General features: G+C 35.1%; 2 protein-coding genes across 2 annotated transcripts; both read left to right on the forward strand.

Annotated features, from left to right (window-relative positions):
• Window positions 1-2,945: 2,945 nt before the first annotated feature.
• LOC125204434 (berberine bridge enzyme-like 8) lies at window positions 2,946-5,222 on the forward strand. Its single transcript, XM_048103102.2, has 2 exons — window positions 2,946-3,705; window positions 4,211-5,222. Exons 1-2 carry the CDS (start codon window positions 3,001-3,003, stop codon window positions 5,087-5,089), a joined length of 1,584 nt encoding a protein of 527 aa, XP_047959059.1. The 5' UTR covers window positions 2,946-3,000; the 3' UTR covers window positions 5,090-5,222.
• An 8,631-nt stretch (window positions 5,223-13,853) lies between these two features.
• On the forward strand, window positions 13,854-15,686 carry LOC125216988 (cannabidiolic acid synthase-like 2). The gene has a single exon (XM_048118793.2). It carries the CDS (start codon window positions 13,940-13,942, stop codon window positions 15,536-15,538), a length of 1,599 nt encoding a protein of 532 aa, XP_047974750.1. The 5' UTR covers window positions 13,854-13,939; the 3' UTR covers window positions 15,539-15,686.
• Window positions 15,687-16,020: the final 334 nt, after the last annotated feature.

Consider the following 16,020-nt stretch of genomic DNA (forward strand, 5'->3'; position numbering starts at 1 on the left):
TTCTTGTATTTCAAAATTTTGTTTATTTTAGATTCTTTCGCAATTTTCGGTTTCAATAAATCCTCAGCATTTTATATTTATACTATCAAATCCTTAGTTAACATGCTCAATTATTTATGCACTTAAACTTTTATGTTACTAAAATAAAAACATAATTCATTAATATAGAAAATAAATTCCACATCAGTTTACATATGCTAAAAACCTAAATCTAAATCCCTAATGAGATGAGTAAAATAATGAATAATGTGCCATTTAAGTAATTGAGAACTTAGCCGAATAATTTTATTCCGTTAGATAATAATTTTACTCCCATCCCATCTCATTCCATTATTTTCGTCATAACTCGAATCTCAAATTTGTTTGTATTAGTCCTCCTTAATTGTTCTGAGTTAAAACTATTATTCTGTTATTACGAAATAATAGTCCTCTTTAATTTGTTTGTATTAGTCCTCTTTAATTGTTCTGAGTTAAAACTATTATTCCGTTATTAGTCCTCTTTAATTTGTTTGTATTAGTCCTCTTTAATTTTTTTCCGTTAGATAATAATTTTACTCCCGTCCCATCTCATTCCATTATTTTCGTAATAACTCGAACCTCAAATTTATTTGTATTAGTCCTCTTTAATTGTTCTGAGTTATAACTATAATTGATCCGAATAACTTCTTTCGAAACGAACAGAGTATTCCGCCGTTGCTTTTAAGGTTAGTTGAATAAAGCAAAAAATGTTGTAATAATAGATGATGTTGTATTTGCATTAGTGGATCAATAATGATTTCTCATTTATTTTCGTAATAACTCGAACCTCAAATTTGTTTGTTGTATGGAAAGCGTTTTGCCAACTAAAAAGCATTTCATCTTTTGATATTAACCTTGTTTTATTCATTGGAAGATTCCTATAATTTTTTCATAATAAGCTTCCTATGATTAGTACAGTACAGTCCAAAAAGAAATGTTCTACACTTATAAATTATACATAGTACATCCGATTTTATACAATTTGATACACTATATTCTTTTGTATCTAAGTTGCGAAGTAAGAATTCTAAAACTACGTGCTTGTTAAATTGCTTCAACATATTTATTAAAAAATTAAATTTATGTAAGTCCTTGAAATTGAGTAATAATAATTGCCGTTTTAAACAGACTTAATAATATTCTAATGCTCATTAGTTGAAGCCCACTTGCCCTTGCTATACGGCCCACTCTTTTTTCGCCTTCTTTACATTTTTTATTTGATTTCGATTTCTTCTATTTCTACTCCATTTATTAAAAAATTAGGGTTAGCTATAAGAATAAAAATTATTTCATCATTTAGTATTTAAATCTATAGTCAATTATATTTAAACACATAACAGCTAACAAGAAACGATGGTCTGCGTGTACGCCAAATCGCAATAAATAAATTATTGTCCATTTTGACAAGTCAATTTGCGTGATCATGTTTTATTTTTATCTTTGGCCATTTCTTATCTTTTATGTTTATTTTAAAAGTTTTTCTCTGTTTGAATTTGAATTATCTACACGCGTAACACACTCATCCGATTTAATCAAACTTTCCAAGAAAATGTGTTTAAATAATTATATATTGGTTCTTGACAATGAAATCTCAACTAACACCAATAACAAGTAATTTAAAAATTCTATGAGATCTCATGGATTGGGACACATAATAGTTTAAATCTGATAGGAACCAATTTTTCAAAGATATGTTTGTGGATAGTAGACTATCAATAATTTAGAAATGCATTATCTTAATGAATCATAAGTTGATTTCACTTTATATGGCATCGTTAGTGCAATAATTAAAGCACGCACGTCATATAAAATGCCCTATCTTAAAATAGCAAAGTTGATTCACCAAACAAGTCATATACTATAATAATAGAAGGTTATTTTCCACTTTATTAGATGTATTGATATAGTAAAACACTTTTCCTCCAACTGTCGGTTGTTCGATTACTATTACCGCGAAAATTTGAGTCACGGTTGAATGAAAAATTATATTGATTCTTTAAAAATATATTTCCCCACCCCACGCAAAACAAGGTGTTATTTTATTTGTGAATGACATGAGTTTTAATATATTATTTTTAACGTCGCAGATAGGCCAGTAAAATGCATATAATAGGAGAAAGAGAGAGAAAAACTGAAAAATGTGCAAGGAAATAACACTAATTTTGATAAACAAATCACAATGAAAAAAAATAATATTAGTGATAACATAATTCATTTTGGCAATTTGGTCTGTTTACTAATACTATTATTTTTCTTTTACTTTTACTATATAGGGCTCCATTCATTATTAAGTACGTATACTATGTGTTGGAAATAGAATATGAAAGTCTCAAGATTGTGAGAAAGAGTAACTTTAGGATCTCAATGGAATAGGAGTATATCATTATTATGGTAGAGATTCTAAGTTTATAAATCCCTAGACACTTTATTTCTCTAGTCCTATAAATAGAGACGTAGAATGTATCTCAAATAATAATTCAACCTTAATATAATATAGTCGAAAAAGTCTTTAGCGCTTATTTTTTGCATTTTACTTTTCAGCCGTATGAATGTTCGTAATTCATTCCACTTAAATTTATTATTAAAATACTGTAATTTTTTCCACTAAAATTAGTTATGTTCTATTTTTAGTATCAATAGTATGCGTACGTACGTGTCTAAGACTCTAATGAGTTGGGACATATTTGTACCACCGATACTCTAATTAAATTTTTTTGCTCTATCTTTCTTTTATTTTACGTATAAAAGTGTGATACATGTTCTTTTAACTTTTTTCGACGCAAATTATTTCAAATTCTTGCAAACGAAGTAAATAGTACCGAGTCTTTGATCTAGTCAATTATTGAGGTTCCTTTTATATTTTTTTTATCAGTTTAAAAACACGACCTATAGATTAATTTAAGTCGAGTAGATTTGATGACAAATTTTCTATAAATCTAACATAGAAGAAACTAGTTTCCACAAACAAATAATCACACAAACATGAAACCTTCAACCATTCTATCTCTCATTTTGCTTCTTCTAGCCTTCATTTCTTGCTCACAAGCATCATCTCCTTCTAACAATTTTCTTCAATGCCTATCCAAAAAATCCATTTCCAACATCATCTACACCCCAACCAACTCCTCATATTCCTCCATCTTACAAATAACCCTCCAAAATCCAAGATTTAACACAAATTCAACCTCAAAACCCTTCGCAATCATCACTCCCGAACACGAATCCCAGATCCCGCCTATAATCCTCTGCGCCAAACGCAGCGGAGTGGAGACCAGAACCCGAAGCGGCGGCCATGACTTCGACGGGCTGTCTTACCAATCCCAAGTCCCGTTTGTGATCATTGATTTGATCAATTTTAATGAAGTGACGGTTGATGTCGAGCACAAGACCGCTTGGGTCGGAGTTGGCACGACGCTCGGTGCTTTCTACTATGCGATCGCGCAGAAAAGCCCGGTTCTAAGCTTTCCAGCGGGGATTTGCCCTACCGTTGGCATCGGCGGGCACATCACTGGCGGAGGCTACGGTGTAATGATGAGGAAATATGGTATCGCGGCTGATCACGTGGTTGATGCTAGAATAGTCGACGTTAACGGCAGAATCCTGGATAAAAAGTCAATGGGTGAGGATCTGTTCTGGGCAATCAGAGGTGGCGGTGCAGCTAGTTACGGCGTGATTACTGCTTGGAAGGTACTCATAGATAATACTCACTCCTTCCACTAAAAATAGACTAGTTTTACTATTTTGGGGTGTCCACCTTAATTACACTAAGTCTAAAAATGAAAACTTTTCAACAAATACTAACCATACACGTCATTCTAAATGTGGACCCCACAATCCACTAACACTCATTCTACTACCTTTTCTTTCCTCTTTCTTATTGTACCAATTATACACTAAAACACAGTCATTCACAATCTTGTCTATTTGTCATAGATGGAAGGAGTATAATGCAGAAAATAAAAGACCGAAAGAATCAAAATACTATATTGTATTATGCTCTTGTTAATCAACTTTAACGCATCAAACTCTTTATAAAATTCTATTCTACATTACAGGGAAAATAAATAATTTATTTATAACTCTGATTATCTTTTGATTGATCTAATTAAATTGATTTCTACCTTTCTTAAATAGGCTATAATTGTGCGGTGATTATTTCCTTCAATCACACATATTCTCTTTATTCCAACAGGTAGAGCTAGTCGATGTTCCTGAAACTGTCACTGTTTTCAGAGTGAGCAGAACGTTGGAACAGAACGCGACTCAGATCATTCACCGCTGGCAATACGTGGCTCCTCACCTAGACAAAGATTTATTCATCGGGATCACTTTAACCACAGTAAACTCCACCGAATCCACCAACAAATTGACGATCAACGCCAATTTTTTCTCGTTGTTTTTTGGTCAGATCGACAAATTGCTCCCGTTGATGAAAGAAAAGTTTCCAGAGTTAGGGTTAGTAAGAGAAGACTGCACAGAAGTGAGTTGGATAAAGGCGGCCGTGTTTATAAGCGGTTTGCCCGTCGAAACTCCAACAGAAGTTTTGCTCAACCGAACCTATGCCAACACAAGAAGACCCTTCAAAGGGAAATCGGACTATGTTCAACAACCCATTCCCGAATCCGGGCTTGAAGGCTTGTGGAGGCATTTCTTCGAACCGGAAGGCCGTTTTGCTGCGTTCGCAATGAATCCTTACGGGGGAAGAATGGCAGAGATCTCAGAATCCGCCATTCCATTTCCCCACAGGACCAGAAACCTGTTCAAGATATTGCAGGTGAATTTCTGGAGAGAAGACGAGAACAGAGATTCGGAAAAGTTTATAAAGTGGAGTCGGAGGGTTAATAGATACTTGGCTCCTTATGTTTCAAGGAATCCGAGGGCAGCATATTTCAACTATAGAGATCTTGACCTCGGAGTCAATAATGTTGAGGGTAAGACGAGTTACGAACAAGCTAGTGTTTGGGGGAAAAGGTATTATAAGGATAATTTTGATCGTCTTGTTCAGATTAAGAGTGTGGTTGATCCCGATAATTTCTTCAGGAACGAACAGAGCATTCCGACGTTGCACTAAATGTTTGTGTGTGATTTGCTTTAATTGCTGCATTTAGTATTTGGATGAATACTTGTAATAATTATTATGTTCTTATTTTTATGTAGTTATCCATACATATATAAAAGACGAGTTTTAAGCCGTTTTTTTTAAATATTTATAAATTGTGAGCTTCAATTTGAATATTTATAAAAGTGCATAACCAATGCATCATTATAAGAAAAAAAAAACATCCTTTTTGTGATTCAACATTTAAATTCCACAATTAATATTACCCTACCTACATAATGATAGAAAAACATGTCATTATAGCTTTGACCACTAATCAATTTTTAAATTTAATTTTCAGTTTTGTAACTTATTTATCACATTTAAAGGGGGACGTTTATAAGTTTAGAATTTGGAAGGTAAAATGCATTTTTCGTTATAAATGGAGGAAGTGAAAAGTTATGGAGAGGCATTTATTTTTTACTATAAATATGTTGTTAGCTAGATTTTAATCCTCACGTTCCTATCTTTTTTTCATAATATTCTTTGTTGAACGTTTTGCATAAATTTGAATTGATTTTAGGTATGTTTCTTACTCTTTGTCAATATTGCTGTAACATGAAATTGGTTTTCTATATGATTTTTTTTTCATTAGTTTAACATGAAATCTGTTGAACGTTGTGCATAATTTAAATTGATTTTGAGTATTTTTCTTATGATGATTCTTTTTTTTTTTCATTTGTGTATTAATAATGTTTGTTTTGCAACTCCAATCCACCCATTTTTTCTATTTTTTTTGTGGTTGGAGAATTATTATTTTTATTTTGTTAATATGATTTTTTCAATTCAAAATTCAGAATGTCACCTTTAATTTCCCATGATTTTATGCACTCTTTATTTTTTTTAATAATGTATTTGATGTTGCTGAGAGTTTTGATCTTATATCTTTAAATCTACTAATTTTGAGTTTGATTTTTTAAAATATTTTTTAAACCTACTAATTTTAGTAGATTATATTTAATATAATCTATGATTTTTAATATAATCTATGATTCTTTCTATTGTCCTTTTCAATTGCAGAACTATTACTATGTTTTATCTTACAAGAAATTAAAAGATTTTTATATATATGAGTTTTAACGGTATGTTAGGGTGTAAAGTATCATTGGATGTTCTAAAATCTTTACTCTCTTTCATTTCACCACCAAGAAATGGTATACTAAAGAGTTAAAGAACCGAAAAAACATCTAACCTACTGCGCGAAGAAGAAAAACAAGTGTGGATATATGAAAAACAAAAATATAGCATAAAACATTTAGTTTATTATTGGTTTATATTTCTTTATTTTAGTCATGTAGTGAGCTAAGGTTATATTTTTTTATCTTTAACAATATGCCTTGATATAAAATATTGTTATATTCTTATTGATTTTTTTACATTCATTTGTGATTTATTTTGACTATTTTAATATTTAACACTAATTTAAGTTTGACATGTTAATTTCAACTTTAATTTCATTGATTTTGTTTTCTTAGCTTGAAGTTCGCTTGGAATTTTGACTAATTAATAAAAAAATTTATACTGATATGTAGCTTACGAAATAAAGTAATTTTAAAGGAAATGACCAATTTTCCTGTTCAGTGTTTAATTGTGTTCATTTGTTTCATTACTATCATTTTTACATATTTTATGATATTTTTGGAACTCTCATGAGCCATTTAATTTGTTTTTGTAATACAGGAATATTATAATAATACATCATTGAATATTTGTTTTTAGGAGCTCAACAATTATATTTTTTTATTATTTATTGAACTATTTATTGTTGTTGTGTTTTACTATTTATTGAACTATGTTCGGAGTGTATGTTAACTTTGTTAACATAATTTAACTATTATTATTAAAATAAAATATATATTTGTTTAAATATGACAACTTTATTTACAATTGAGATCTAACAATGTTCTAATTGACATGCGTGTTCATATTACTTTATTTCAAAGTTATTTTGTTTATTAAACAATTTAAAATTAAAGTGAATAAAATAAAATGGATTGTGCATCACACAGGTATGAAACTAGATTTTTTTTAATAAACTGGTGGGCTTATGAATGCTGGAAAGTTATTTTTTTTAATAAGATATAAGCTGGTGGGCTTATGGAGCCTGGAAAGTTAAATAAAGCCTACTATGTTTCGTCAAACCAATAGGGGCTTTAATAACAAACAGGCTGCTAACGGTTTCAAACGAGAGGTAAGTCAGACGTTGCTTTGGCTCCATTACCTGTTCATCAATCGTGGAAGTGTTTCCTGGGCTTCCTTCTGCTTCCCTGGTCTATTGATTGATCGGACGTAAACGAGCATCCCAAGAGTCATTCTTTACATAAAACATAAAGGTTCCTGCTTCCTACCCATAGTTAGCATGTATCTCCCCGGGTCATACTTGAGTATCACATCGTAGACCCCCACCCCAACTCTATCTTCGTGTTTCGCACTATATTTATTGATTTTTTTTAGGATGTGGTGTATTTCTTTTGAGATTTGTATCCTAGTGTTGTTAAATTAGGACTCGATATTTCTTTATATAGAGGTGTTCTCTCATATTATAAATTGCATTCGAAAATTATAGTGAAAATTTCTAGGTTGGCATCAGACCTAGAATAGATACATATGTTAAGAACTCTACCACTTCATTTCTCAAATTTATTCAAAACCAAGTTAAGAATAAATCTGAAAAATATATAAGAAAGTCATGAGAACACACAAATAAAACAAAAACTAACCATAAGAATATTAAACCCGTTTGATAAGAAAGGTAGGATATGAGAAGATATGTAAAACAAGATAAGAAATACGGGTTTTATGTCAAGGTATGTGAAAATAATATTTTTTTTGTTGTTGTTTGATAGAAAAAAATTACTATTAACATTGGCTTAACTTGATAAATTGGTGGGTTACATAAACATGGTTAAAGTTATATGATAGACCCTTGATCTATCGGACTAGAGCACCAACGATTTGTAGTCAAAAGAAGAACAAGATAAACCCTAGTTGAGGTGCTAGGGGCGGCGTTCACGCCAAGAACGGGAATGAGGGGCAGCAACATCGCGGCAAACAACATCAGAGAAGTGCTGCCCATAATCTACCACCTGTCTCGTGGTATTCCCCTCGATATACAGCTTGTTGTTAATACATCCCCAACTGCGCAAGTGTTTAGGTTCCTTCTCATCAGAAACATCTGCTATCAATCTCGGAGTGCAAATAGACTCGCCAGGGTCCCATGTAGCCGGCACTTCCTCCTCATCTTTTTCACATAAATGATTTATAACATAGGAATCAAATATCATAGCGGGCACATTGCTTCGACCAATTAAATCTGTTGAGACTCCCTTGTTCGCTGCTTCTTCTAGTGGATCCTTTGGACCACCTCGTGACAACAGGGGTTGTGAATCAGCTGGAAACTCAGATTGGGGGTTGACTGAATCAAGAAATTCGGTGCAGAAATAAGTCTCGGCAAGAGCTTGCTCCTCAATATCCTCGGCAGCGATGACTCCATTATTAATACTCAAATTCTTGCAACAAGCTTGATCAATGTGACTGTCATCTATGGGATTTAAATCAACAGAAATACAGTCCCTATTACATCCGTTGTGCTCCTTAGTGACCATATCCACATATAAGGTATTCATGCCCATATTCTCATCGCAAATAATTGAATTGGCACCACTCTGATTAGCAAAATTATTGCTAGAAACAGTCACATGTAGAACACCAAATTGATTGACACTTACTTGTGTGACCTCCTCTTTACGCTGTTGTGGCTGATGATCGAGCTCTTGATTCGCAACTAGGCACGCCGTTTTGCGGTTGGGCTTCCGCTGGTCTCGGCTGGTCGCCTCGTATGGTTTGTAAAATTCGGGATCGAACCGTTGCTCTACTGCCCACAAGAAATCGTCCCAGTTCTTTCCTTTGTTAGTTACCTCCCAATATTCCCTCCAATCCGATGCTGGGGGATCGAATAAGTATTGTGTAAGATAAAGACGATCATCTAGCGGTGTGTAGTGGTGGTTATAGTACGTTTGGATCTTACGTATCCAATCTGGGGCATTTTCTCCGTCGAATCGTGGTGGTTCGAGGCGAAGGCGTGGTGGGGAGTGGGGCTTGATACCCTGCTGTGCCTGCGTGACCGACGGCGGAAAAGACCAACGCCGTATAGGCGCCGCGATATCGGGTGGTCGCTGATGCAGAGGTGAGTACTCAGCAAGGTTGTCCGGAGACTCCCTGATCAACGTTTGTGGCTCGAAACTTTCCGCCAAGGTTTGATTTTGAGTTTTGATCATCCGCCTTAATTCCAAGAGCATATCATCAATGGTTGGGTGGTGAGATTCCTTGAGAAAAGACATGGAAAATATGATTTCTTTTCCAACAAGAACGATTTCCAAACAAAGAAACAATTCTAGGGTTTTGAGATAAAACCCTAATTTGCCGTGAATTTTGAGAGAATAGTTTGAGAAAAAATTTGGAGAGAGGTTGGTGGGAGAAGAGTAAATCAATGAAGCACCAGTTGATAGACCCTTTATCTATCGGACTAGAGCACCAACGATTTGTAGTCAAAAGAAGAACAAGATAAACCCTAGTTGAGGTGCTAGGGGCGGCGTTCACGCCAAGAACGGGAATGAGAAAAACGTTTAGTTTATTTCTCAATGGTTTTGACTCTCTAATGGACTCCATTATTTATAGAGTCCGGACCCTACTTGATTCGACTTAAGATTCGGGAAAGAATCAAGAAGAAAACCCGAAAAGATTTGATAATATCTAATCCTAATCAAAACGTGAATATCTCAAAAATAAGGAAACATAATCATAACAAAATAAAAGAGTGATCAACTAAATCAAACGCAATTATAATTGCGGTCACGAGCGGGCCTCGATGTCTTCCTCTTCGGCCCTTCTTCCCTTGGGCCCACGTCCTTGGCTGCTCCCGCTTCAGGTCGACTCGTAGGTGCAGTTGTCTCGGCATTGTCTTCGGGCCAATTGATTGCCGTCTCTGCCGTAGTTGTTGGAGCATGTACGTTGGAGTCCCTATCTGTAACATCCCGGAATTTAGAACCCTAATTTTAGAGCCCTAGAATTAATTGTTAATGACGTGGAATCGAGAATGCTTTTATTTCATGAGTTAATATGGTCGAATTGAGTTTAGGGTTTGTGTTGAAAGTTTGAAAAGTCAAACTATTTGATTTAATGACGTGGCATGTGATTTATTTATTGGTGAGATTATGTGGCAATTATTTGTTTAAGGGTGAGTGAGAATATTAGAGAAAATTTCCATAAATACTTGTCACCCAATTCTTGAAATTTTCGAACCCTAGCCCCCTTTGAAGAGAAATTCTATTTCTTCCGGAATTCATTTAATCCTTGGGATATTTATCCAACTTAAATTCCAAGAGCCAATTATTTCCTTGTTTAAAGATGGAAAAATCGAGCCCCCTTATTTTCTAGTGATTTTCGAAAATCACCATATTTGGGAAGGAAGGAATTATTTTATTTTATTTGACTCCTTACTTGATTTCCTTCCATACCTAGAATTTAATTATTCTACTCTCCAATATTTTGCTATCTTTTGGAGAAGAATTGAAGTTTAATCCAAGAACTTTGAAGAATCAAGGCTAATACTTGTTTTCTACCGATCGTTTTTCTCAAAAAGGTATTTTTGTTTAAGAGTTATGCTTGTTCTTCTTCTACTTCTTCTTTTTCTTCTTCTAACCGATTAATCGGTCTTCTTGAACCCTCATGCATCTTGGTTGAGTGAAAGAGGGATAAAAAGGGATGTGGGAACATGTGTATGTGTGTGTGCCGTGAGTGTGTGTGTGGCGTGTGTGTGTGTGTGCCGTGTGTGTGTGTGTTGTTGTGTTGTGTAGTGTGTGATTGATAGTTAAATAATCTTGTGTGATGAACATGGTCTTGATTAATTGGTAATGATAAGATGAATCGTTGGGAAGAGGGGAAAAGTAATGAGACATGCATGAGTAAGAGTAGTATCGAACCTAATTTGTGATATGTACCTATGTGATTAAAAGGTGAAACTTTGGTTGCGAAGCCGGATAACGGAAAAGCGAAACTACTTGAAAACTAAGCAATCGAGGTGGGCTTTACTCTTAAAACTCTCTTTTATTTTGTCAAAAGTATTGATTGGTGTTATAAGGGTGGTTTAACTGTTATGCCATGTCTATGTCTGTTTTATTGTGATGTTGTGTGCCTGATGCCTAGTTTGTGAGTTCGCTCCATTGGGCTATATGGCTATGGATATGTTTATACGAATTCGGGTCTGAGTATGGGCCGCAAGCCCTACCAGGCTGTGTACACGAGGGGATCGGGAGCCGTCCTTGCTAGTCGGCCGGTCTCGTGGGCGAAAAGTGTGGCCACACTTTCGTCGCACCATGGAATGATTGTGATTGTGGATTATGTTGAGGAAAATGGGGAGTTATTTTGACTGGCCAGTCTATGGAAAATATATTTTGTGATACTCGTGATATTCTTTTATAACTGCTTAAAAACTCGAGTTCACTTGGTAAGGGTGGCATAACTTATAAAATGTTTTGGCAATGAGCTCAGTATTTCAAAATACTCAGCCCTGCATGTGTTTTCCTTATGTGCAGGTTGAATGATGACGAGCGGTGGCGGGTGTTGAGCAGCTTAATTAATTAATATGGATATGTTGTACTCTAAGTGTAGTTGTGTCACCATACATAGCTATGCTTTTCTCTTGGTCGTTTTCTGCTGAATTTTTGATACTCTTTAGAATTTCTTTTGGGATATTTGCATCTTACTTTCGGTTGTGGCCTTAGCCCTTTTCTTGTGATTTTGTCTTGGATACTATGTCGTACTCTTAAGGTTTTGACCATCATTTATGATATCTATCTTCCTTTGAACTTCTAGGTTAAGTTATTGCATTAAATACTCTGATATTCCTTCCAATTCTTTCGGTTAGTGCTCTTTAAATGAAACCCTAACCTATGTTTACTTCTTTTGAGTCGGTTTCGGGTAGCAGCCGCCGCATTTATTGTACCCTAGGAGGGCGGGCTGTTACACTATCATTATAATTTTGGCAAGATTGAGGCGGATCCTTGTCTTCTGTTGGACTTTGAGTTAAGTTTAAATATGATACCAAACAATTAGAAATGTCCAAATATATTCTCTATATTTTGGTATCACTATCTTATCAAATACGTCTAATTGGAGGAAGCTTCCCATGAATAGTAAGAAACTCAAAATGTGTTCATCTATAAATTATACACTCATCCCGTTTAAGCATAAGCTCATCTTAACCGGAGGAAAAGTCTCTTTTTTATGTAATTACAATTTAAAAACTAGATATTTCTTAAAAAAGTTAATTTACCTATGTCCTTCAAATTGAGCTTAATAAATGATAATTGCCATTTAAAACGGACTTAATAATACTCGAATGCTCATTAATTGAAGCCCAATTGCCCTTGCTTTTAGGCCCACTCTTTTTGTCGCTTTTTTATTTTTATTTTTATTATTATTTGATTTCGATTTCATGTGTTTTTTTGCATTTAACATATTAAGGGTTCAATATAGCCATAAGAATTTAAATTGATTTGTAGCATTTAGTTTATAAATATTTAGTTAATAAATTTTAAATACATAACAAGTTACAATGGTATGCGTGTACGCCAAATCGCAACAAATATGTTATTATCCATTTTACCAACTCAATTTGAATCATGATGTTTAAGTTTTAGCATTGACCAATGCTTATCTTTTATTTTTATATATATGTTATCTATGTTTGAATTATCAAACCACGTAACCTTCATAGATTCAAAAAGTATTTGTACAAACTTTCCTTGTAAATGTGTATAAATAATATATTGGTTCCTTACAATACAATCTCAACCATCCAAAATAATTTATAAAAAATTATGACAGATTTCATTGATTTGGATACATAATGGTTTAAATCTAGTAGATCCCAATTTTCAAACAAAGGAACTGGTATAGAAGAAGACTATCTGTATTTTAGTAATGCATTATCTTAGTTAATCATAGTTTGTATTCACCTTATGTGTTAAGGTTAGTGCAACAAGCTACTTAAATCACGCACGTCATATATAATGTCTATCTTAAGTGGGAAGTGATTCACCACAAGTTTATTATACAATTCATTTAGATATTTTAGTCTGTCCAGTATTACTTGTTACATTTAAATTTTTTTAAATGTGATAAATAGACCATATATTATGTTCAATTAATAGTTTTTCTGTTCACAACCATTAGATATGTTTTTATTTTTCCTTTTAGTTCGTCTACAAAAATTAGTCTTTTTCTATTTTTAATAGTATCGAATGATGTGTGATCGATTGTCCATTAATAATACTAAAACTATTTTTTCTTCCAAATCTCTCGCTCTTTACTAGTATTGAGTTTAAACTCGTATCATCACTGCAAAGACTATTAATGTTGGACATATAGGTGGTATTCGATTTCCTAGATAAAATAGTACGAATCGATATAATCTAGGATTGAGATGTGAAATTATTTTAGTCACATGGAATTACCTATGACTAATTAATATACATGATTATTCATCTAGGATTGAGTTGTGAAATTGAATCTCATGAACCAAACACACTACATATTTAATTTCGGGATACAATCTTGCAAATCGAACACCCCCGTAAAACCCCCCACAGAGTATATAAACGTATCTCACATGGCCACAAACGTTTGACACATATTTTGAAATTCGAGCCGACATAAATAGTATTAAGTCGTCCATCTAGTACACAATTATTTTGGTTCCTAGTAATTCTATAAATCGAACATGGAATAAACTAGTGTCTACATACAAACAACAACTCAATCATGAAACCTTCAACCACCATCTCTTTCATTTTGGTTTTTCTTGCCACCATTTCTTGCTCACAAGCATCATGCCGTGCCAACAATTTTCTTCAATGCCTGTTCCAAAAATTCAACAACTACTCTTCCATTTCCAACAACATCTACACTCCAATCAACTCTTCATACACATCCATCTTACAAATAACCATCCAAAATCCAAGATTTAACACAAATTCAACCTCAAAACCCCTCGCAATCATCACTCCCGAACACGAATCCCAGATCCCGCCTCTAATCCTCTGCGCCAAACGCAGCGGCCTGCAGACCAGAACCCGAAGCGGCGGCCATGACTTCGAGGGCCTGTCTTATCAATCCCAACTCCCGTTTGTCATCATTGATTTGGTCAATTTCAGTGATGTTTTGGTTGACGTTGACAGCAAGACAGCCTGGGTCGGATCTGGCGCAACCATCGGTTCTTTATATTACGCGATTGCCGCGAAAAGCCATGTCCTGGGCTTTCCAGCTGGCACTTGCCCCACCGTCGGCGTCGGCGGGCACTTCAGTGGCGGTGGTTACGGCGCAATGATGCGGAAACACGGCCTCGCGGCCGACCATGTGGTCGACGCCAGGATAGTCAACGCCAACGGTACAATCCTGGACAGAAAGTCAATGGGCGAGGATCTATTCTGGGCAATCAGAGGCGGCGGTGGGGCCAGCTTCGGCGTGATCACTGCCTGGAAGGTACAGCTGGTGGATGTTCCAGAAATTGTCACTGTTTTCGGAGTCAGCAGAACGTTGGAACAGAACGCGACTCAGATCGTTCACCGCTGGCAATCTGTGGCTCCTGAGCTAGACAAAGATTTGTTCATCGGAGTCTCGTTTTTAACCGCAAACTCAACTCAATCTGGCACGAAATTGACCGTTGTAGCTAATTTTTTCTCGTTGTTTCTCGGTCGGATCGACATACTGCTTCCGTTGATGAAGGAGAAGTTCCCGGAGTTAGGGCTAATGAGTGAAGACTGCGCGGAAGTGAGCTGGATACAAGCAATGGTGTTTATAAGTGGTTTGCCCGTCGAAACTCCGCCGGAAGTTTTACTCAACCGAACCGATCCCGCTACAAGAATTCCCTTCAAAGGGAAATCGAACTACGTGCAGAAACCGATTCCTGAATCCGGTCTCGAAGGGTTGTGGGAGCGTTTCTTCGAAGAGGAAGGCGCGAATGCTGCGTTCGCGTTGAATCCTTATGGTGGAAGAATGGCGGAGATCTCAGAATCCGCCATTCCGTTTCCTCACAGGGCGGGAAACCTGTACAAGTTGTTGCAGGTGGTGTTCTGGAGCGAAGACGAGAACGGAGACTCGGATAGGTATATAAAGTGGAATCAGAGGGTTGAGAGATACTTGACTCCTTATGTTTCGAGGAATCCGAGGGCAGCGTATTACAACTACAGAGATCTCGACCTTGGAGTGAACAATGTTGTAGGTGAGACGAGCTATGAGCAAGCTAGCGTTTGGGGTAAAAGATATTTCAAGAATAATTTCGATCGTCTTGTTCAGATTAAGAGTGTGATTGATCCCGAGAATTTCTTCAGGAACGAACAAAGTATTCCGTCGTTGCACTAATTGTTGTGAACAAAACAAACATCTTGATTTTTGTATGTTGATTTGGTTTGCTACATTTTGATGTTTGGGAAAAATGCTTGTAATATTTACTTAATGTAAATAATTCTTCTAGTCCATAAAAATTTTCATATTTTTTCATTTTGGATAATGACTGACGACCCCATTATACGAACCCACTTTCATTGGACCACTCGTTCAAGCCCAATCATTTTCAAGCCCACGCACCTCGAGCTAATTTAGGCCCGCCCACGATGATAAATCATAAGTGGGTCTAATCAATTATAAAGAATTTAACTTTAGATTAAGACTTGTTAGAAAGAAAAGTTTATGAAACATAAAAATGAACTAGTTTTAAAATCCCAAAAAGTCAAAAGTGAGCTATATTATTTTTAGGACGGAAGGATTATCATATAATTTGAAATTGATTTTCTGAGGTCAATTTTGTCATTTTATACAGAACAATCTATTTTATTCTGGTTGCT

The sequence above is a fragment of the Salvia hispanica genome, chromosome 2, assembly GCF_029641045.1.
Source record: "Salvia hispanica isolate PSC_SH4W2 chromosome 2, Shi_PSC_v1, whole genome shotgun sequence".
Classification (NCBI taxonomy): Eukaryota; Viridiplantae; Streptophyta; class Magnoliopsida; order Lamiales; family Lamiaceae; genus Salvia; species Salvia hispanica.

What these genes read in the sequence shown, in the direction of transcription:
- LOC125204434 (XM_048103102.2), top strand. Translation starts at nt 3,001, where the DNA reads ATGAAACCTTCAACCATTCTATCTCTCATTTTGCTTCTTCTAGCCTTC. An exon ending in GCGTGATTACTGCTTGGAAG is followed by an intron (nt 3,706 to 4,210) that starts GTACTCATAGAT and finishes TTATTCCAACAG; the next exon opens with GTAGAGCTAGTCGATGTTCC.
- LOC125216988 (XM_048118793.2), top strand. Translation starts at nt 13,940, where the DNA reads ATGAAACCTTCAACCACCATCTCTTTCATTTTGGTTTTTCTTGCCACC.